The sequence below is a fragment of the Lepidochelys kempii genome, chromosome 1, assembly GCF_965140285.1.
Source record: "Lepidochelys kempii isolate rLepKem1 chromosome 1, rLepKem1.hap1, whole genome shotgun sequence".
In the NCBI taxonomy this organism is placed as follows: Eukaryota; Metazoa; Chordata; order Testudines; family Cheloniidae; genus Lepidochelys; species Lepidochelys kempii.
The window spans coordinates 724,172-745,678 of record NC_136380.1 but is presented as its reverse complement, the minus strand read 5'-3'; the positions used below and the strand labels follow the sequence as shown (position 1 = coordinate 745,678).

General features: G+C 63.4%; 1 protein-coding gene across 1 annotated transcript in view; it reads right to left on the bottom strand.

Moving 5' to 3' along the window:
- Positions 1 to 2,721: 2,721 nt before the first annotated feature.
- APBB1 (amyloid beta precursor protein binding family B member 1) overlaps positions 2,722 to 21,507 on the bottom strand; it is a 36,804-nt gene continuing 18,018 nt past the window's right edge. Inside the window, 13 exon segments of the mRNA XM_078851833.1 lie at positions 2,722 to 2,949; positions 3,542 to 3,691; positions 3,693 to 3,719; positions 5,016 to 5,072; positions 5,074 to 5,135; positions 5,385 to 5,468; positions 6,007 to 6,091; positions 8,005 to 8,119; positions 16,053 to 16,180; positions 16,828 to 16,965; positions 17,662 to 17,716; positions 17,852 to 17,937; positions 20,995 to 21,051. Of these exon segments, the coding sequence (XP_078707959.1) occupies positions 2,722 to 2,949; positions 3,542 to 3,691; positions 3,693 to 3,719; positions 5,016 to 5,072; positions 5,074 to 5,135; positions 5,385 to 5,468; positions 6,007 to 6,091; positions 8,005 to 8,119; positions 16,053 to 16,180; positions 16,828 to 16,965; positions 17,662 to 17,716; positions 17,852 to 17,937; positions 20,995 to 21,051 (1,272 nt within the window).

Genomic DNA, 21,507 nt, shown 5'->3' with positions numbered 1-21,507 from the left:
GAGCTGATGGCTTTGTCTAGTCAGCAGGGTGGGAAGGCGAGGAGAGTGGAAGATGAGAGTCCCTGGACCTTACCTGTTACCTGGGTGGAGAATTGGGACAGGGAAGGAAACGTGCCTGTGTCTGTCAGGGGTATTGACTTGCCTATGGAGGGAGCTACCCCGGTCTCCAAGCAGTTGTCTGTGAACAGCCCTGTGTGCTGGGACCAGGGGAATGAGATCCCAAGCTGGGTGTCTGGGAAAGGAGAAGGTGTGTCTGGCTCTTCTTTGTCTGTGGAGCAGACAGAAGGGGCCTTTCAGCCTGTGATGGTTGAGGGTCGTGCAGTTGTCCCAGAGCTGGTTCTGGATCCAGCTAAAGCCCAGGAAGGGAAGGGTCCTAAGTTTGGGTCTGCTCGGGAGAATGGCCCTGTAACTAGGTCGCAGCCAGTTAGTGTCTATGCAAAATCCAAGAGCCCAGACAATTCTGGTGCGTGTATTTTGCCTGTTGCTAGTGTGTTGTTGGGAAAGGGTGTCGCAACTCTGTCTAATCAGGGTGAGATCCTAGCCAGGCACAAGGAGAGCATGAAGGTGATGTGATTGTTACCTACTGAGGGTGTGGAAACCTGTAGCAAGAAGGAAAAGATTCCTGAACTTTTGTGTGGCAAAGGGAAGGAGAATGCTTCTGACCTTTTTATCTAGGAAGTCTGTAAGTTTGCCTGAAAGGGGATTGTGTAGGAATCCGCCGGATGGGCCAGAGTGATTCTGGATGTAAGGGAGACCCAGAAAGAGTCTGTTGTTACTCAGGAAAGTGTTCCTCTAGAGCAAGCCCTCCTTAAAGAGGGTAAGAGCAGAATTTCTGGGAGGGGTGAATTGTTGCATAGAAAAGCCCTCGGGAAAGGAATCCTCATGGAGTCTTTGCAAGCAGTTTACTGCAACTGAAGGGTGTAAAAGTGATTTAATCAAGAAAGTTTCAGTTCCTAACGGCCAGAAATTTTCTGTTGTGAATGAAGCCACTTTCACTTTGTTGAAAGACCCAGTGTGGAGAGCTTTGAGAAGGTCTCAGATCGAGTGACAGCTGTTAAGAAAGTTAAACAGTCCTATAACCAAGTGGCTGTGTTTGGCCGGCTTGTTGGGGGAGCAGACCCCAATTCCCAGTTTGACTCCCTGGGCTTTTGGGGGTGGCCAAAGGGCAGGGGCTGCATAAACCTTCCCACATGCGGCCTGCGAGTGCTATCGAACACCCCCCCAACCGAAGGGAGGGCGTTGAAACTGGAAGTGCCTGGTGTAACTCCTACCAAGGAATGGGAGAGATGCTGGGGCATCCATGGGAACGTTGGTGGCTTTGAACTTCCCCAGGTCACTGGCTAATGTGACCCCGCTCAGTTTGATCTCGAAGGGGGGAGAGATGTGATGAAGCGGGACTGTTCTTAATGTTTCCTCTGAATAGTGTGGGAGTGCCTCAGTTCCCCTATGCAGTTCTTAAGTATCTAGGGGGTGGGATAAGGGTGTATGATCATTGCAGAGCCCTAGAGGGCAGGGGTGTGCAGGGGTCTGGACACAGAGAATGGCCAACACCCTGTTTCCTGGCCACTGATGGCCTGGGCCCTTCCCCCCTGCAAGGTGAGAGCTAAAGGGTTGGAGAACAAAGGAATCCGGTGACCTCCTGGCCCGGGAAAGGACAAAGTCCAGAGGAGGAGGGCTGGCTGGGGACAGGGAGTGAAGGGCAGACGTGGTTGTCCAGCTCACTGCCCCCCCCCAAAATGGACCCAGCTGAGGGGTCCTGTTCTCCTGCATCTGTAAGCTCTGGTTTAGGACCATGTTCCTGTTGTCTAATAAACCCTCTGTTTTCCTGGCTGGCTGAGAGTCACGTCTGACTGGCGGAGTTGGGGGGCAGGACCCTCTGGCTTCCCCAGGACCCCGCCTGAGCAGACTCGCTGTGGGAAGCGCACGGAGGGGCAGAGGAGGCTGAATGCTCCGAGGTCAGACCCAGGAAGGTGGAGCCGGGGGAGCTGTGTGTCCTGCAGACAGGCTGCTCAGAGAGAGGAGACTCCCCCAGAGTCGTGCCTGGCTTCGCAGGGAGCAGCTCCAGAGCATCGCCCGGGGACTCCATGACAGGGTCATAGCGGCCTGGGATCCCCTGCAGGATCGGGGGCCTGGCCCCAATCATGCCAGCCCCAGACTCCCCTCCCCCTGCCAGCCAGTGATGGGGGTGGGGCAGGCCCCGGGGCACAAGGTACCCACAGGCCAGCGCAGGGGGCAGCGGGGCCAGGTTTGTGCCAGGGCGGCTGCCCACACGACTGAGCTGCGGGTGCCAGATTCAGAACAGGTCGGCCCTGCCCTCCCCGGGCCCTGCTACCCTCTGCCCCGATTCCGGCGCTCCGTTGGCGAACTGCCCCCCTCCGCCCCCCCATGGGCGAGGCTGGCGAGTTCACACACGCACCCCGTTGGTGCACAGAGCGAGCCGGGCCGGTTGGGCCGGCCGGGTTTATTAACGAGTTAGTACAACACCAACCTCGTGACAGCCTAGACGCAGCTCCCAGGGCCCCCCCAGCACTAACCAGCGGGTCACATGCAGGGGGGCGGGGCCCCATAGGCCGGGTGGGGGGGGCTGAGCCAGGATCCCCGTCTCAGGGCCCAGAACAGAGCCGGGGCGGGAGGGGGCGGGGCCTGCAGATGCGGGGAGGGTGGGCAGCCCAGGTGCCGTGGGGCTGCTGCCGTGGGCCCAGCTGTGGCCTGTTCCCTGCGTTATGCCTGTAGCCCTGGCAGGCTGCCCGTGGGCACTGCCCCCGGCGGGGTCGCCTCGGGCTCACGGCGGTCTGCGCCCAAGGCGGAGGGCTTCAGGCTCCCCAGCAAGCTCCGGACGCCCCTGCGGACGCTGGACCCCACGCGCCGGGCCACGGAGTCAGCGGGCGGCGCGGGCAGGCAGGAGCTGGGGGCCTGGGGCCGGGCATCTAGGCACTTCTGATAGCGCAGCTGGGGGGAGATGGGGGGTTACCAGCTGGGGAGAGAAACCCAGAAACACCCCACCCACCCAGAGGGAGAGGCGCCTGCCCCCTGTAGGCTCTGGGTCCCAGGCAGGGAGGGGCAGGCCCTGAGTGCACGGTCCCGGGGGGCAGGGCTCAGGTACAGCACCCTTTTGGTTGGGGGGGGGCAGGGCCCTGTGGGCTGGGGAGCAGGGCTGGGGGGCAAGGAATGGGAGGCAGGGAGCAGGGCTCTGGAGGGCAGGGATGGGGATGGGGGGGCAGGGCTCTGGGGGGCAGGCCCCATGTGTCTGGGCAGCAGGGCTCTGGAGGGCAGAGCCCCTGGGGCAGGGTTGGGGGGCAGGGCTCTGGAGAGCAGGCTGTTGGGGGGCAGGGTTGGGGGCAGGGAGCAGGGCCCCTTGGGCAGGGTTGGGGGGCAGGACACAGAGCAGGGCTCTGGAGGGCAGGGCCCCGGGGGGCAGGGTTGGGGGGCAGGGCAGGGAGCAGGGCCCCTTGGGCAGGGCCCCGGGGAGCAGGACACGGAGCAGGGCCCCGGGGGCGGCAGGGTTGGGGGGCAGGGCCCCGGGGGGCGGGGTGGGGCTCACCATGCAGGCGGCCTGCAGGGCCTCGCTGAGCCCGGCGGCGTTGGGCCGGCACCAGAGCATGTGGCAGTGGAAGGCGCCCGGGGCGCTGGCCGTGATGAAGGCGAAGGAGCGAACGTCCCGGCCCACGCCCATGAAGGAGAGAAACCGCACCCCGGCACTCGCACAGCACCGCCTCCGTCTGGGGGGGAGAGCAGGGGTCAGGGGCCGGACCCCCACGGCACGGCTCCGGGGGGGGGGGGGGAGAGCAGGGGCCGGACCCCCACGGCACGGCTCCGGGGGAGGGGGGAGAGCAGGGGCCGGACCCCCACGGCACGGCTCCCGGGGGGGGGGGGGGGGAGAGCAGGGGCCGGACCCCCACGGCACGGCTCCGGGGGGGGGGGGGGGGGGGGAGAGCAGGGGCCGGACCCCCACGGCACGGCTCCTGGCGCCGGGGGGCGGGAGAGCAGGGGTCAGGGGCCGGACCCCCACGGCACGGCTCCTGGCGCCGGGGGGCGGGAGAGCAGGGGTCAGGGGCTGGACCCCCACGGCACGGCTCCGGGGGAGGGGGGGAGAGCAGGGGCCGGACCCCCACGGCACGGCTCCGGGGGGGGGGGAAGAGCAGGGGCCGGACCCCCCACGGCACGGCTCCCGGGAGGGGGAGAGCAGGGGTCCGAGGGTGCATGGGGCAGGCCTGGGCATGGGAGAAAGACCCTGCCCCACGCAGTGGGGGGGCGGAGCAGGGAGTGGGGCGCACTGACCTGGGGATGTTCCTGGGACTGGCTGCGTTGGAGCTGGATTGTGGGGGGGTAGCGGGGGTGACGTCACTGGCGGGACGATACCTGCGCAGGTGACCTGGGGCCCGGGGGGGGCTGGGTGAGACGGCTGTTGGGGGGGTTCAGTTTGGAGCTTGCTGGGGAAATGGAGGGAGGCCCAGATGGGGCTCTGGGCTCCCTGCCCCCCAAGATGGACCCAGCTGGGGGGTCCTGGTCTCTGCACCTACAAGCTCTGTGTTAGACCATGTTCCTGTCGCCTAATGAACCCTCTGTGTTCCCGGCTGGCGGAGCGACCTGGGGAATCGCAGGATGTGGGGGTGACAGGGGCCCCTGACCCCAGATTGGGGAGGGCAGGAGTGGCTGAGCCAGACCTCAGGCCTGAGGGAGCCAACGGGTCTGGCATTTGCAAGGGGTGCAGGTGCCATGGTGCCTACCCCCGCGGTGGGGGGGCAAGGGCAGATGGGCCCTGGTGGGAACACTGGGTGTGCCTCAGTTTCCCCATGTCTTACTCAAGTACCGAGGTGGTGGGACAGGGTGTGTTATCATTGCAGAGACCCCCAGAGGGCAGGTCTGGCTGCTGACGGGCTGCAGAGAACGGCCGACACTCGGCAGCCTGGCAACTGCTGGCCAGGCCCCCCTCCCTCCGCAAGGAGCAGCCGGGGGTGTTGGAGACCAAGCGAGAGGTGATGCCGAGCGCGGGGCAGGGGAGGGGGGGGTCTCACCTGCGCGTGGGTGATGCTGAGCGTGGCGGGGGCCACGTGGACGTGGCTGGGGGTCCAGGTGGTCCCGGCTGGGGGGCCGCCAGGGCCGAGTCCCAGGGGCCGCGTTGATCACGTCCATGCCTGGGAACGGGCCAATCACAGCGACCGTCAGGCCCTTGCCCCGAGGCCCCATGGAGCCGCTGGGGGAGCCCGCCCAGGGGGCCCTGCCATGGGGTGGCCCCCGGCCCCGCTCCCCCCAGCCCCCCAGGCCACCGACAGGCAGAGGCTGGAGCCCCAGCCATTAACCCCTTGTGGACAGGAGCCCGCTGGGCTCAGCCCAAGGGGGCAGCGTGCACCGTGGGCCCCCCAAGCCCCCCACGCAGGCCGTACCCACAGGCCTGGCGACGGGCGCGCTGCCCAGGTAGGAGACCTGGAACTTCTGCACCAGCTCAGTCTTGGGGGCCGGGAACTCCACTGCCAGAGAGAGACGGGGGTCAGACGGGGGCGCACGGAGTCTGGGCTGGCAAAGCCGCACAGTCCCCCCCAGGACCCTGCCCCCCAGCCCAGCCTGGCCCCACCCTGCCCCCCACTGCTAAGCCCCCCATACCCCCAGCCCAGCCTGGCCCCACCCTGCCCTCCCAGCCCAGCCCCCTCTGTACCCCCCAGCACAACCTGGCACCATGCTGCCCCCCTCTGCCCAGCCCAGCCTGGTCCCATCCTGCCCAGCCCCCCAGTACTCTGTCCCCCCAGCCAAGCCTGGCCCCACCCTACCCCCCACTGCCCAGCCCCCCTGTACCCCACCCCTCCAGCTCCCCTATGCCCCCACCCTCTCCCTTTAACCCCCCCATGACCCTGCCCCCACCCCCACTCTATGACCCCACCGTATGCCCCACGCCCAAACCCCGGCCCCAGGCCCCCACCCCGCCACTGATCCCGCCTGGCCCCAGCCATGCCACCCCCCAGCACTCGTGTCCCCACCCTGCCATGAGGCCCCCAGTCCCCCCCCCGCTACCTTGGAAGGGAATCTCCACCATCTTGGCGTGCTCCAGTGCGAGGCTGTTCACCAGAGCCCGGGTGCTCTGCCGCTGCGCCATCATCTAGGGGAGGGGGGTCACAGCGGGTCTGGCTGCAGGCGACCCCCCCCCTAGGCACCGCTACCCCTCCCCAGGCACCAGGCCCCCCGCCAGGCACTGCATCCAGCCCCCCCGGACACCGACACACACGCTGGGGTGAATCTCTGCCCCCCCACCCACCCAGCCCAGCCAGCCCCACACGTGTGGGGCGCCCCGGGGCCAGCTGGAGCTGGGAGCCATTCCCGCAAGCCTGGTGTGATGGGGCCCAGGGGCAACACACCCAGACACACCACATGCTGTCTGACCGGTGGGGACTGGCGCCGGGCGAGCCTCTGCCCCGGGTCCACAGCCCAGCCCAGGGGCTGGCAGAGACCCCAGGAAACCTCTGCCCAGGGCCCTCGGGGCTGACCCACCTGGCTGGCAGCAAGGGCCAAACCGGGGCCTGCATGAGAGAAGGGGTCTCATCTGGGAGCAGATGCCCTGCAGGCTGGTGGTGACGGGGGGAGGTTCGGGGGGAGGTTGGGAGCGATCAGGGGGGTTGGGGAGGTCGGGGGGGTCTCACCTGGGAGCAGACCCCCTGCAGACTGGTGGCCATGGGGGGCGGTTCAGGGGGGATCAGGGGGCCCGGAGAGTTCGGGTGTTCTCACCTGGGAGCAGACCCCATGCAGGCTGGTGGCATCAGGGGGGAGGTTTGGGGGGGCTCAGGGGGTCTGGGGAGGTCAAAGGTCTCACCTGGGAGCAGACCCCCTGCAGGCTGGTGGCCAGGGGGGGAGGTTCGGGGGTGCTAAGGGGGGACCGGGGGGTTGGGGGATCTCACCTGGGAGCAGAACCCATGCAGGCTGGTGGCCATGGGGGGAGGTTCGGGGGGGCTAAGGGGGGCCCGGGGAGGTCAGGGGGTCTCATCTGGGAGCAGACCCCCTGCAGGCTGGTGGCCATGGGGGGAGGTTTGGGGGGGCTAAGGGGGACCCGGGGGAGTTGGGGGATCTCACCTGGGAGCAGACCCCATGCAGGCTGGTGGCCATGGGGGGAGGTTCGGGGGGGCTAAGGGGGGCCTGGGGAGGTCGGGGGGATCTCACCTGGGAGCAGACCCCCTGCAGGCTGGTGGCCAGGGGGGGAGGTTCGGGGGTGCTAAGGGGGGACCGGGGGGTTGGGGGATCTCACCTGGGAGCAGACCCCATGCAGGCTGGGTGGCCATGGGGGGAGGTTCGGGGGGGCTAAGGGGGGCCCGGGGAGGTCGGGGGGTCTCACCTAGGAGCAGACCCCCTGCAGGCTGGTGGCCATGGGGGGAGGTTCGGGGGGGCTAAGGGGGGCCCGGGGAGGTCGGGGGATCTCACCTGGGAGCAGACCCCCTGCAGGCTGGTGGCCATGGGGGGAGGTTCGGGGGGGCTAAGGGGGGACCGGGGAGGTCGGGGGGGTCTCACCTGGGAGCAGACCCCCTGCAGGCTGGTGGCCATGGGGGGAGGTTCGGGGGGGCTAAGGGGGGACCGGGGGGGTTGGGGGATCTCACCTGGGAGCAGACCCCATGCAAGCTGGGTGGCCATGGGGGGAGGTTCGGGGGGGCTAAGGGGGGCCCGGGGAGGTCGGGGGGTCTCACCTAGGAGCAGACCCCCTGCAGGCTGGTGGCCATGGGGGGAGGTTCGGGGAGGCTAAGGGGGGCCCGGGGAGGTCGGGGGGTCTCACCTAGGAGCAGACCCCCTGCAGGCTGGTGGCCATGGGGGGAGGTTCGGGGAGGCTAAGGGGGGCCCGGGGAGGTCGGGGGGTCTCACCTAGGAGCAGACCCCCTGCAGGCTGGTGGCCATGGGGGGAGGTTCAGGGGGCTAAGGGGGGCCCGGGGAGGTCGGGGGGTCTCACCTGGGAGCAGACCCCCTGCAGGCTGGTGGCCATGGGGGGAGGTTCGGGGGGGCTAAGGGGGGCCCGGGGAGGTCGGGGGGTCTCACCTGGGAGCAGACCCCCTGCAGGCTGGTGGCAATGCGCTTGGCTGGCGTCTCGCACCGGAACACGTGGCATTTTAGCATCTGTGTCAGTGGGTCCCGGGCCACGTAGGCAAAGTCCCTGTGGGGGGAGACCCGGAGGGTCAGAGCCCCCTGCTGAGCCCTCACCCTGAGCACTGAGCAGAGGGGTCAAGGCTGAGTTCTGGAGGTCACCTCTGACCCTGCCTGCCAAACTGAGCCCTGCAGCATCTTCCCACCAACCCGGCCGGGCAGAAGGGATCCACGGCCCCCCCCAGCCCTGGGCTCCGCGCCGGCCTGGCGGGCCGGACTGGACCCAGATCGACCTGAGGCCAGATCCCGTCCATCCAGGGGCCAGACGAGACAGGTGTCAGCTGAGATGTGCAATGAGTCTGGAGCCAGTTTCCCCTCACCAAGGGGGGCCCCCATGGGGCTGGCAGCCGGGTGCAGAGCCCAGAGCCCCCCAGCAGTGGGTGCAGAGCCCAGAGACCCCCAGTAGCGGGGTGCAGAGCCCAGTGCCCCCCCGGCAGTGGGTGCAGAGCCCAGTGCCCCCCGGCAGTGGGTGCAGAGCCCAGTGCCCCCCAGCAGTGGGGTTGACATACTGGGGATTTTCCCTTGTTATGTTGTATGTGAGTGTGATGCTCTGTACCTCGGAGGAACACCCAGCACCCCCATGTTCGTCTTTATAAAATGATTGTGTGGTATCCAGTGCAAAGTTTGTCGTGCTCGGGGTCTTCGGAAGTCCCATGATGCCCTGAGCATTGTTGTTATCGTGATGCTATATGTGTAATTTCATGTCTATAGTTAAGAGGCTGGAAATGTGTCCTCCTGGCTTAAAGCAAGCCCAGGCAAAACTCTCCAAGAGCAGACAAGCCGTTCACACCTCATCAGGACAAACCCGGCCCAGCCTCACAGGAACAAAGGACACTGGCCTAGGCAGCAACACAGGATCTGTTGGTCTCTCAAGTGAGTCACCCCCCCTTCCCTTGGTCAGTTTGGGACTGCGATGAGGTAATGCTCACCTGACCCTGAAGGGGGGGGGCAAAGCCAAGAGGGAGGAAAGGACATGATAAAAGGAAGAGACGTTTGCCAGGCTCTTCCTCTCTCTTCCACCTCCATCTACAGACGCCACCACCCGCAAGCCACTGAAGCGCTGATGAAAGGGGAGAGCCTGGCTGAAGGGCAACCAGCCAGCCTGTGGTGAGAAGCATCTAAGCTTGCAAGGGCACTGAAAGTGTTAAGATCAGCTTAGGATGAGTTCTGCTTTTATTTCATTTGATCAAGTCTGACTTGTTTTGCTTTGACTTATAATCACTTAAAACCTATCTTTGTAGTTAATGTTTGTTTGTTCTACCTGAAGCAGTGCGTCTGGCCTGAGGCGTGTCAGAGCCTCCCCTTAGCATAACAAGCCTGGTGCATATCAATTAATTTGTTAAACTGACAAACTCATATAAGATTGCAGTGTCCAGTTGGCATAATGGGATGTTGCAAGACTGAGGATCCTAGGGTTGTGTCTGGGACCGGAGCTATTGGCTAGTGTCATTCGGTTGCATAATCCAAGGAGCAGCTTACATGCAAAGGCTGTGCGTGACCTGCCCAGGAGTGGGGGTTCTCACAGCAGAGCAGGGTCAGGCTGGCTCCCAGAGTCAAGGCTTGGAGTGACCGAGTGTGACAAATTGGGGATTTTCCCTTGCTATGGTGTATGTGAGTGTGACATTATGAAAGGTGACATAGGGCCAGAAAGAGTTAATTAACTCACAGACTGACCTGACCCAGGGCCGAACTGTAAAGACTGGTTGGGAAGAGATGTAAATGAACAGAGCAGCCAGCATTGTTATGCAGCCGGCATTGTTAGAGAAGGGCAGAGGTTTGCACAGGTCTTGTGATGTCAGCAAACAAGTGGGGGAGGTCGAGGCTTGACAAAGCCCTGGCTGGGATGATTTAGTTGGGGATTGGCCCTGCTTTGAGCAGGGGATTGGACTAGATGTCCTCCTGAGGTCCCTTCCAACCCTGATATTCTATGATTCTAAGCCTTGTCTATGGCTATAGCTTTGATTCAAAGATCAAAAAAGGAGTATTAATATTTCAGAAGATACTTGAGTGGAATAGTGTTATTGTCTACATGTCTCTTTGAAGGTCGTGGTAACGTGTATCTGAACTGTTCAATGGATAAATTACCCTGGGCTAATTGCCAGGATGTTTGGGAGAAGGAAAGTTAACCCTATTGTCTTCTCAAGCCAAAAGGCTGCAGGAAATGTATAAAAACCCTGGGACACGATCCTTCTTCATCCCAGATCTGCTTTGGGTTTCAAGAGGGGGAACCCTGAGCCATAAGGATGGAGATCCCCAGTCACTGACTGGAGTCACCCTGAACATGGACGTTGGACTATGACCTCTGGACTATTTCTAAAAGGGCTTTTGGCCATGACAAACTCATCTCCACTCTGTATCTGGACCTCAAGAATTGAATTCAAGTCTGTCTTTATATTGATCTTTTCTTTTTAAATAAATTTTCGTTTAGTTAACAAGAATTGGCTAGAAGCGTGTATTTTGGGTAAGATCTGAGTTCTAATTGGACCTGGGTCTGGGGCTTGATCCTTTGGGGTCAGGAGAATCTTTTCTTTTCTATGATGCGATCAGATTTTCAGTAATCATCATCATACCTGACAGGTGTGTCTGGATGGAGGCCGGGCACGTTGAGGGAACTGCGTTGTTTGGACGTCTGAGTAACCAGGGAGGTACTGCATGTAGATAAATCTCCGCATTAAGCATCTTCGCAGAACTTCCACACGACTTCGTGTCAGGCCTCTTCGTACAACCTTGTCTTGGGTCTGTCCATGCGCGTCCTCTGTTTTCATGCAACTTTGTGTCAAGTCCTTTGATATGGGAACTTTGTATCAAATCCTGATACAGAAACCTTGTATTGAGCTTGGTATAATGTCATAGCCCCTAAGGACAGTTAAGGTAGAAGAAAAATGTCTTTTCCCGAGGACCAGAACAAGCTCCCCAGCCCCCGTTTTAGTCCATTGCCCCGTTGGATGAACGAGGTGTGAACGGGGGTGGTGGAAGGCCGGCACCTCCAGACAGCCGCAACCCTCGGAGAGGGGATGGGAGCCAGGGCCAAGAACAGCAAAACCGGCCCAGTGGGCTCACGGCAGAAGAGCAGACGTGTTGACGGCCTTGGGGGTTAGACGCGGCACCTTCTTTTGAAAACACCCTCTCTGGACGTAAACGTGGGGCAGTGGGACAGCACCCAGAAGGAAGTGCCGCCGGGGACCCACAGACACAGATTTTGACGCTGGGCTCGATTTGCAGGAGAGGGAAGCGGCTATATGTGTGAGGTGTCGTGCAGACCCCGGGTCTCGTCTTGTCAACATGGGAGCATCGATCCGGATCGGCAGAGCCCGGCTCCACCCCTCCCCCGTCGAACTCACCTGGCCAGAGATGTTCAGGGGAGCAACGAGGTGGTAACGAGGAGACGGCGTGTGTGTGTGTGTGTGCGGGAGTGTAATATCCACCCTATGCCGATGACACAGTGCGGATTGATACATGGATTACCTTGTCCCCCCCCGAAAAGATCCTGTCCAGAACTCGAAGTACCACACACACACAGGCTGGTTTGGGCTGGCTGGGTAAATCTCAGCAGTGGAATATCCACCCGCGTGTGGGCTTTGTCTGCCCCGGTCTGTTTGCAGTTCACGCTGGTGGAGTGTCCTCAGCTGGCTCCATGGGCAGCACCATCACAGTGAGTCTGACTGTTTTGCATGAATGCTGGTTGTGCCTCAGTTTCCCTGTGTATTGCACCAGTGCCTGGGTGGGTGGGAATAAGCATGTGTGACTTTTGCCGGGGCTGCTCCAGCTGCCTGCAGGGGTGCTGTGGCCGCCCCTTCATAACCTGAGACACCGGAGTGGGATGCGACCAGATGACTCTGGCCCAAGAAGCGAGAGAAAGGCCAGAGGAGGAGCAACGGGCAGGTCAGGAGCCAGGCAGCTGGAAGCGAGTCGGTCTCCGCTGGCTTGGGGCGCAGTGGTGGTGGGGGAGGGAACCAGAGCCCCGGCTCTGGGCTCCATTTGCCCCAAGATGGACTTGGCTGAAAGTCACTGATTTCTGTGCTAACAAGTTCTGCCCTACGCTGTGGTTCCTGTCGCCTAATAAACCCTCTGTTTTTCCGGTTGGCTGAGAGTCACGTCTGACTGCAGAGTTGGGGGGCAGGACCCTCTGGCTTCCCCAGGACCCCGCCTGAGCGGACTCGCTGTGGGAAGCACACGGAGGGGCAGAGGAGGCTGAATGCTCCGAGGTCAGACCCAGGAAGGGGGAAGCTGTATGTCCTGCAGACAGTCTGCTCAGAGAGAGGAGACTTCCCCAGAGTCCTGCCTGGCTTCGTAGGGAGCAGTTCCAGAGCATCGCCTGGGGACTCCGAGACAGGGGTGCAGAGCCCAGCGCCCCCCCAAGCAGCGGCTGTTCCTCTGAAGGCCTTTTCAGATTCCAAGCAATTTCCCCCCCACATCCCAAACCCCAAGGGACAGTGCCTCCTCCCCAGACTGCTGGAGGCCCCTTGGAGAGCAGGGGGGCCCAGTGGCAGTGGGAAACGGGACTGAGGTACAGGGGGGCACAAGGGGGGCAGATGGCATGTGGTGGGGGGGTGACAAAGTGTGAATGTTCTTAATGTTTTGCCTGAACACTGTGTGTGCCTCAGTTTCCCCATGTGTTACTCAAGTACCGAGGTGGTGGGACAACGGTGTGTTATCATTGCAGAGACCCCCAGAGGGCAGGTCTCTGGTGGGCTGCAGAGAACGGCCGACAATTGGTAGCCTGGTGTCACGGAGTGTGGGAGAGTCAGGGCCCCGCACCCCCCACTTCCTGCGATTCACCAGGACTCTTAGCCAGCCAGTAACACAGAAGGTTTATTAGATGGCAGGAACATGGTCTAAAACAGAGCTTGTAGGTATAGGGAACAGGACCCCTCAGTCAGGTCCATCTCAGGGAACAGGTAGCCTAGACCCCGGCTCTGGGTCTCCCTCCGTTTCCCCAGCCACCTCCAAACTGAAACCCCTTCCAGCCGTCTCAAACAGCCTCCCCGCGGCTCCTCCTCCAGCCTTTGTCCAGTTTCCCCTGCCGAAGGTGTCACCTGGCCCCAGCCCCCTCCTGAGTTACAGGCTCAGGTATCGTCCCGCAAGTGACGTCACCCCCTGATACCCCTCTACCATCCAGCACCAATGCAGCCAGTCCCAGTAACATCCGCAGGTCAATGCTCCCCACTCCTTGCTCCATCACACCTGGCAGCTGCTGGCCAGGCCCCCTCCTCTGCAAGGAGCAGCCGGGGGTGTTGGTGCAGCTGGGGTGACCTGCTGGACCGGGGAAAGGGACAAAGGACGGAGGACGGCAATGGGCGTGATGGGGGCCGGGCAGCTGGAAGCGAGTCATTCTCCTGGTTGGGGACTCAGGGGCGAGGGCCCAGGGCTCTGCCCCCCACCAGATGGACTTTGCTGAGGGTCCCCGATCCCGGTGCTACCAAGCTCTGTTCTACGCTGGGTTCCCAACGATAATAACCCGTCTGTGCCACACGCGGGCTGGGAGTCACGGCTGGCTGCGGCGTGGGGGGCAGGGCCCTTTGGGGGTGAGGGTCCCCAGGGGTCCCGCCCAGGGGGACTCGCTGCGGGGAGCTCATGGGGTGACCAGGGGGCTGAACGCTCCGAGGCCAGACCCAGGAGGCCCCGAAGCGGAGCAGGGTCCTTGCCCTGGGACAGGTGCCCTGAGGGCAGACGCTGCCCATAGTCCTGCCTGGTGTCACTCGGATCGGGGCCAGCGCCCCCAGCCTGGGCGCTCTGGAAAGAGGGCTGACGGGAGTGTGACGTTGTTGACATAATCTGGGACCACGTAGATCATTGTTGCAACCAAGGTCCCGTAGTGGCACCAAATCTTGTATACAGGGAGTCAAAGAAGGCGTCTAAGACAAGGTGATGGTTTGCTGGTTAGGCTGATGCTGTCTATATGTGTGTATCATTTCTGTACTTAAAGATATAGGTATTGGCTCTGTACTGTCTGTATTTCAAACTTGTGCTGTGCTTCTGGGTGACACCCCAGACACGTTGGTGTCAGCTCTGCCCAGCCTGCTGGATGGGCCATTAAGGACCATCAGCGATACAATTGCAGGGACTTGCCCATGTGACTCCAAACTCCATTTTGCTGTAACTTCCCACAGTAAGAACAAAGAGGGGTTCGTACACCTGGAAGAGACTATAAAAGGGTGGACTTGTGGCACCTTAGAGACTAACCAATTTATTTGAGCATGAGCTTTCGTGAGCTACAGCTCACTTCATCAGATGTTTACCGTGGAAACTGCAGCAGACTTTATATACACACAGAAATCATGAAACAATACCTCCTCCCACCCCACTGTCCTGCTGGTAATAGCTTATCTAAAGTGATCAACAGGTGGGCCATTTCCAGCACAAATCCAGGTTTTCTCACCCTCCACCCCCCCCCCCCAGATGTTCTGGTTTAACTTGGATTTAAACCTGGAGAATGGTCAGTTTAGATGAGCTATTACCAGCAGGAGAGTGAGTTTGTGTGTGTATGGGGGTGGGGGGGATGTGAGAAAACCTTGATCTATGCAGGAAATAGCCCGACTTGATTATGTAAAGAGTTGTCACTTTGGATGGGCTAGCACCAGCAGGAGAGTGAATTTGTGTGGGGGGGTGGAGGGTGAGAAAACCTGGATTTGTGCTGGAAATGGCCCACCTGTTGATCACTTTAGATAAGCTATTACCAGCAGGACAGTGGGGTGGGAGGAGGTATTGTTTCATGATTTCTGTGTGTATATAAAGTCTGCTGCAGTTTCCACGGTAAACATCTGATGAAGTGAGCTGTAGCTCACGAAAGCTCATGCTCAAATAAATTGGTTAGTCTCTAAGGTGCCACAAGTACTCCTTTTCTTTTTGCGAATACAGACTAACACGGCTGTTCCTCTGAAACCTATAAAAGGGTGATGTCTCATCTCCATCTGGTCTTCAGTCCTGATTCTTGCCTCTGGAGGGACTTTGCTACAAACCGAAGCTTTGAACCAAGGTCTGATGACCCATCCCAGCTGGGGATGTTCTCCAGAGACTTGATTTGAACCTGCAGCTTATTCCATCATTGCTGCAAGCCTGAACCAAGAACTTGGCCGTTACTGTCTGTCATTGATTCCATTTCACCAGTTCTAGCTCTCATCTCTATCTTTTCCTTGTATGAATAAACCTTTAGATTTTAGATTTGAAAGGATTGGCAACAGCGTGATTTGTGGGTAAGATCTGATTTGTATATTGACCTGGGTCTGGGGCTTGGTCCTTTGGGATCGAGAGAACCTTTTTCCTTTTACTGGGGTATTGGTTTTCATAACCATCTGTCCCCATAATGAGTGACACTGGTGGGGATACTGGCAAACTGGGGTGTCTAAGGGAATGGCTTGTGTGACTTGTGGTTAGCCAGTGGGGTGAGACCAAAGTCTTCTCTGTCTGTCTGGTTGGGTTTGCCTTGGTGTGCACAGAAACCCCAGCTTGGGGCTGTAACTGCCCTGCTTTGAGCAATTTGTCCTGAATGGGCAACCTCAGCTGGGCCCCGCCAGAACCAGCCTCGTTACAGGAGGCCAGACGGGGAGAGCACACGGAGTCCACGGCACATGGTGGGCCGATGAGGGCAGACAGTGGCCATGGCACACTGGAGGCAGATGTGGTGCAGACGGAGGGGCACATGGGGGGCAGATGGCACACAGGGGGGCAAAGGGGGCAGTTGGGGGCCATGGCACATGGGGGCCAGACGGGGGGGCACACTGGGGCCATAGCACATCGGGGACAGATGGAGGTCATGGCACATGGGGGGCACATGGGGGCCAGATGGGGGGGACACGGGAGGACACACCAGGGTCAGACGGGGGCCATGGAACACGGGGGGACACACGGGGCCGGTCCGTGCCCCGGAGCGTTAGGGTGGCCGGGCGAGGGGGCCCCCAAGCTGCGCCCTGCAGGGGCACGGCCGGTTGCCCAGGGCCACCTACCTGCCATCGTCCCGGCCGACGCCCCACACGCGGATGGTGGCCACGGGCTGGGCGTGCAGCAGCGTCCGCGCCACCGGATCCACCAGCTGCAGCGTCTCGTGGTCCAGGAACATCAGCATGGCCCGGCCCTAGGGGGAGAGCGGGGTGAGCGGGGGCAGGGCGGGGGAGGGGCTCAGAGCGCGGGGTGAGCGGGGGCGGGGGCGGGGGAGGGGCTCAGAGCGCGGGGTGAGCGGGGGCGGGGCGGGGGAGGGGCTCAGAGCGCGGGGTGAGCGGGGGCGGGGCGGGGGAGGGGCTCAGAGCGCGGGGTGAGCGGGGGCGGGGCGGGGGAGGGGCTCAGAGCGCGGGGTGAGCGGGGGCAGGGCGGGGGAGGGGCTCAGAGCGCGGGGTGAGCGGGGGCAGGGCGGGGGAGGGGCTCAGAGCGGGGGCAGGGCGGGGGGAGGGGCTCAGAGCGCGGGGGTGAGCGGGGGGCAGGGCGGGGGAGGGGCTCAGAGCGCGGGGTGAGCGGGGGCAGGGCGGGGGAGGGGCTCAGAGCGCGGGGTGAGCGGGGGCAGGGCGGGGGAGGGGCTCAGAGCGCGGGGTGAGCGGGGGCAGGGCGGGGGAGGGGCTCAGAGCGCGGGATCAGCATAGGGTCAGAGGTCAGACCTGGGGCAGGGCAGCAGTGGGGGGGATGCCTGGCTGGGGATTAGCCCTATGGGGACCCCATTCCCTGCAGCTCACTGCCCAGCCCAGCCCGCGCCCCCAGGGACTGGCCCCGCCCCCCTCCTCCCCCGCTCACCTGGTCCCAGCCCCCCAGCGGGGGGGGCCCGCGGGGGGCCAGCTGGCGGATGCAGGAGTTCACAGCCGCGCTGCTCTTGCCTGGCGCCATCTCCTCCTCGCTCATCTCCACCCAGCCCAGCGACCGCACCGGGAAGCTCTGGGGAAGGGGGCACACCATGGGGCCGCTGCCAGCCCCCCAAACAGCCCCCTCAAGGCACAGCCTCCCCAGCCAGTCCCCCCCGAATAGCCACCCCGCCAGCCTCACCTCCTGGCAGAGTCACCACCGCCAGCCCCCCCTGTCCCCGGCACAGCCCCCCGGCCACCCCCCCACCGACTCTCCCCCTCCTGGCAGAGCCACCACCGCCAGCCCCCCCTGTCCCCGGCACAGCCCCCCGGCCACCCCCCCCACCGACTCTCCCCCTCCTGGCAGAGCCACCGCCGCCAGCCACTGGAGGGCCCAGGGTCTGACTGAGGGGGGCAGACGGGAGACATGGGCTGGCTGGGCCCAGGGTCTGACCCAGGGGTGAATCATACCAGGCTAAATGGATTCACTTGCTGTACTTAGCCGGCAGCTCCTCCCAGCGCCATGACAACCGTAACCCGGCAGCCCCTGCTGCCCCGGCGCCACGACGACCGTAACCCGGCAGCCCCTGCTGCCCCAGCGCCATGATGACCGTAACCCAGCAGCCCCTGCTGCCCCGGCGCCACGACGACCGTAACCCGGCAGCCCCTGCTGCCCCGGCGCCGTGACGACCGTAACCCGGCAGCCCCTGCTGCCCCGGCGCCATGACGACCGTAACCCGGCAGCCCCTGCTGCCCCGGCGCCATGACGACCGTAACCCGGCAGCCGTACCTTGGAGCCCAGGGGCGAGCCCAGATGCAGCGTCTGTTCCTCGGCTTTCGGTGCACTGAGGAAGAGCAAGAGAGGCTGGTGAAGCCCTGGGCACTGCCTGGCGCCTGGCCCCCCGCACCCCACGGGACGGGCCCCTGGGCTGATCTCCATCACCCCCAGCCCGTGGATCCTGCAGCCCTGCCCTACTCACGTGAGGCTCAGCAGTGCCAGGTGCAGGGTGGGCTGCTCCAAGCCCTGCTGCCCGGGCTCCGGGGTCCCCTCCTCCGACGGGACGTCCTGGGCAAGGAACAGAGCGTCACAGCGTGTCAGGATGGACAGAACCTGCCCTGGGACCCCTCGCGGCCCTGCCCTGCCCAGGGACCCCTGGCGACCCTGCCCTGGGACCCCTCGCGGCCCTGCCCTGCCCAGGGACCCCTGGCGACCCTGCCCTGGGACCCCTCGCGGCCCTGCCCTGCCCAGGGACCCCTGGCGACCCTGCCCTGGGACCCCTCACAGCCCTGCCCTGCCCTGGGACCCCTCGCAGCCCTGCCCTGGGACCCCTCGCGGCCCTGCCCTGCCCTGCCCTGGGACCCCTGGCGACCCTGCCCTGGGACCCCTCGCAGCCCTGCCCTGGGACCCCTCGCGGCCCTGCCCTGCCCTGGGACCCCTCGCAGCCCTGCCCTGCCCTGCCCTGCCCTGGGACCCCTGGCGACCCTGCCCTGGGACCCCTGGCGACCCTGCCCTGCCCTGCCCTGGGACCCCTGGCGACCCTGCTCAGGGACCCCTTGCAGCTCTGCCCTGCCCAGGGACCCCTGGCGGCCCTGCCCTGCCCTGGGACCCCTGGCGGCCCTGCCCTGCCCTGGGACCCCTGGCGACCCTGCCGTGGGACCCCTGGCGGCCCTGCCCTGCCCAGGGACCCCTGGCGGCCCTGCCCTGGGACCCCTCATGGCCCCGCCCTGCCCCTGGGACCCCTCGCAGCCCTGCCCTGGGACCCCTGGCGACCCTGCCGTGGGACCCCTCACGGCCCTGCCCTGCCCTGGGACCCCTGGCGACCCTGCCCTGGGACCCCTCGCAGCCCTGCCCTGGGACCCCTGGCGACCCTGCCCTGGGACCCCTCGCAGCCCTGCCCTGCCCAGGGACCCCTCGCAGCCCCGCCTATCCCTGGGACCCCTGGCAGCCCTGCCCTGGGACCCCTGGCAACCCACTCTGGGACCCCTCATGGCCCTGCCCTGCCCAGGGATTTTCCCTTGTTATGTTGTATGTGAGCCTATGTGAGTCTTACTGTTTTGCATGAATGCTGTGTGCCTCAGTTTCCCTTTGTATTGCACCAGTGTCTATGTGGTGGAGTGGGGCGCATTGACCTGGGGATGTTGGGGGGAGTTAGACTGGGACTGGCTGCGCTGGTGCTGGATGGTGGGGGGTATCAGGGGGTGATGTCAAGGGACGATACCTGAGCAGGGGCCCTGAGCCCAGGAAGGGGTTGGGGCCAGGTGACACCTGCCCAGGCACCTGGACAAAGGCTGGAGGAGGAGCCGGGGGGTGGGAGGGGGCTGGGTGCGAAGGCTGGAGGAGGTTTCAGATTGGAGCTGGCTGGGAAAACGGAGGGAGACCCGAGGTCGGGGTCTAGGCTCCCCACCCCCAAGACGGACCTGACTGAGGGGTCCTGGTCTCTGCACCTACAAGCTCTGGTTTGGACCAGGTTCCTGTCGCCTAATAAACCTTCTGTGTTACTGGCTGGCTGAGAGTCCCGGTGAATCGCAGGGAGTGGGGGGTGCGGGGCCCAACTCCCCCACACTCTGTGACACTAGTCCCCTCCCATCGCCCCACTGCCCGGTCCCCTCGCCCCCACTGTCTGCCACCCTCAGGCTCACAGCTCAGGCCTCCCTGCCCCTCAGAATCCAGGTCTGCTCTGTGCCTGGCCTGTCCCAGGCCTTGGGGGTGACCCCTGTACTGGGCCGGGCCCCAGGCCCCCGCAGCTCATAGGGGAGGCCCGTGGCCTCCGAGGCTGGTGTGAAGTGGGACTGTTCTTAATGTCTCCTCTGAATACTGTGGGGATGCCTCAGTTTCCCCTCAGCATTTCTTAAGTCTCTAGGGGGTGGAATAAGGGGGTGTGATTGTTGCAGAGCAAAGGGCCAGGGTACATAAATGGCTGACACTCTGCCTCCTGGCAACTGATGGCCTGGGCCCTTCCCCCCTGCAAGGTGAGAGCTAAAGGGTTGGAGAACAAAGGAATCGGTGCCCTCCTGGCCCAGGAAAGGGACAAAGCCCAGAGGAGGAGGGGCTGGAGGGGGTTTTCAGTTTGGGGCTGGCTGGGGACATGGAGTGAAGGGCAGACGGGGTTGTCTGGCTCACTGCCCCCCAAGATGGACTCAGCTGAGGGGTCCTGTTCTCTGCACCTACAAGCTCTGTGTTAGACCGTGTTCCTGTTGTCTAATAAACCCTCTGTTTTCCTGGCTGGCTGAGAGTCACGTCTGACTGCAGAGTTGGGGGGCAGGACCCTCTGGCTTCCCCAGGACCCCGCCTGGGGGGACTCGCTGTGGGAAGCGCACGGAGGGGCAAAGGAGGCTGAATACTCCAAGGTCAGACCCAGGAAGGGGGAAGCCATGTGAGCTGTTTGTCCTGCAGACAGGCTGCTCCCCGAGAGGAGACCCCGTGACAGCTGGGCTGTTGGCACCAGCGACCCGTCTCTGTCCGGGCTCCCTGCCGCAAATCCGGCCCGGTCAGGCCCTGGCAAGGGGCTGGTGCGTCCCCGTCAGGGCGCGATGCTCCCTGGGACCCCGGCAGGTCCCCTTGACCAGTCACCTGGCTACTGGCTTCCAGGCCGTGGCTGGCTGGGGGTGGGGCTAAGCCACGGGCCAGAGGCAGGGGAGGGGGCTAATCCATGAGACATCAGAGGAAGCCAGTGAGAGGAGCCAGCCCAGCTGTGGGACGCCAGCCCAAGCTCTGTTCCCCTGTCCCCTCGCTCCCTGGCCCCACGTCCCACCCTCTTAGAGGGGATTGTTCAGGGCTTCGTCTTTCTGATCCTCTGCTGATCTGAGTTCGTTTCCCCCCCGTCCTTTTGCCCAGACAGGGGGCGACCCCCCCACACCGCTCACTGGGTGGCCATGCAAAGAACAGAGGGAAACTGAGGCACACACGGGATTAATACAAATATTACAGAACGCCCCTGCCCCCAGGACACAGGCCTGGTCCCTGCCCCCACAACGGGACGTGGTGCACACAGCGACCTGGCCCGTGCTTTGCTGCCATTCTCCAGCCACTGGCTGGATGGTGAGCACCCCGATTGCTGCCCAGCCTGCCCTGCCCAGCCTGGGCGCCCCCAACACTGGCCCCACCCCGCAGTGCCGCACTCACCTTCCAGCCCTCGGCATCCGCCAAGCGCTCGGCCTCCACAAAGCCCGTCCAGGTGAGCTGAACAGCGGGACAGAAACCAGCCAGTGTGGGTCAGTGGCCTGCCCCGGGGTTAGGGGGTGTCTGTCTGCCCCCGATGGGTACCACCCTCTGCCTCGTGGGGCGAATTCCCAGGGCTGCCCAGAGATAGGGGGACACCAGAGCAGCATCTCTTTGTCCCCTGATGAAGTGAGCTGTAGCTCACGAAAGCTTATGCTCAAATAAATTGGTTAGTCTCCAAGATGCCACAAGTCCTCCTCTTCTTTTTACGGATACAGACTAACACGGCTGCTACTCTGAAATGTGTCCCCTGAGGGGTCGAGGATCCCCAGGGAATCTGAGGCATCGCCCTCTGCACCCCAGGGTGGGGGGTCCCCGGGGCACTGGCAGTGTCTCCCCAGGGTGGGGGGTCCTTGGGGCACCAGCAGCATCTCCCCAGGGTGGGGGGTCCCTGGGGCGCCGGCAGTGTCTCCCCTG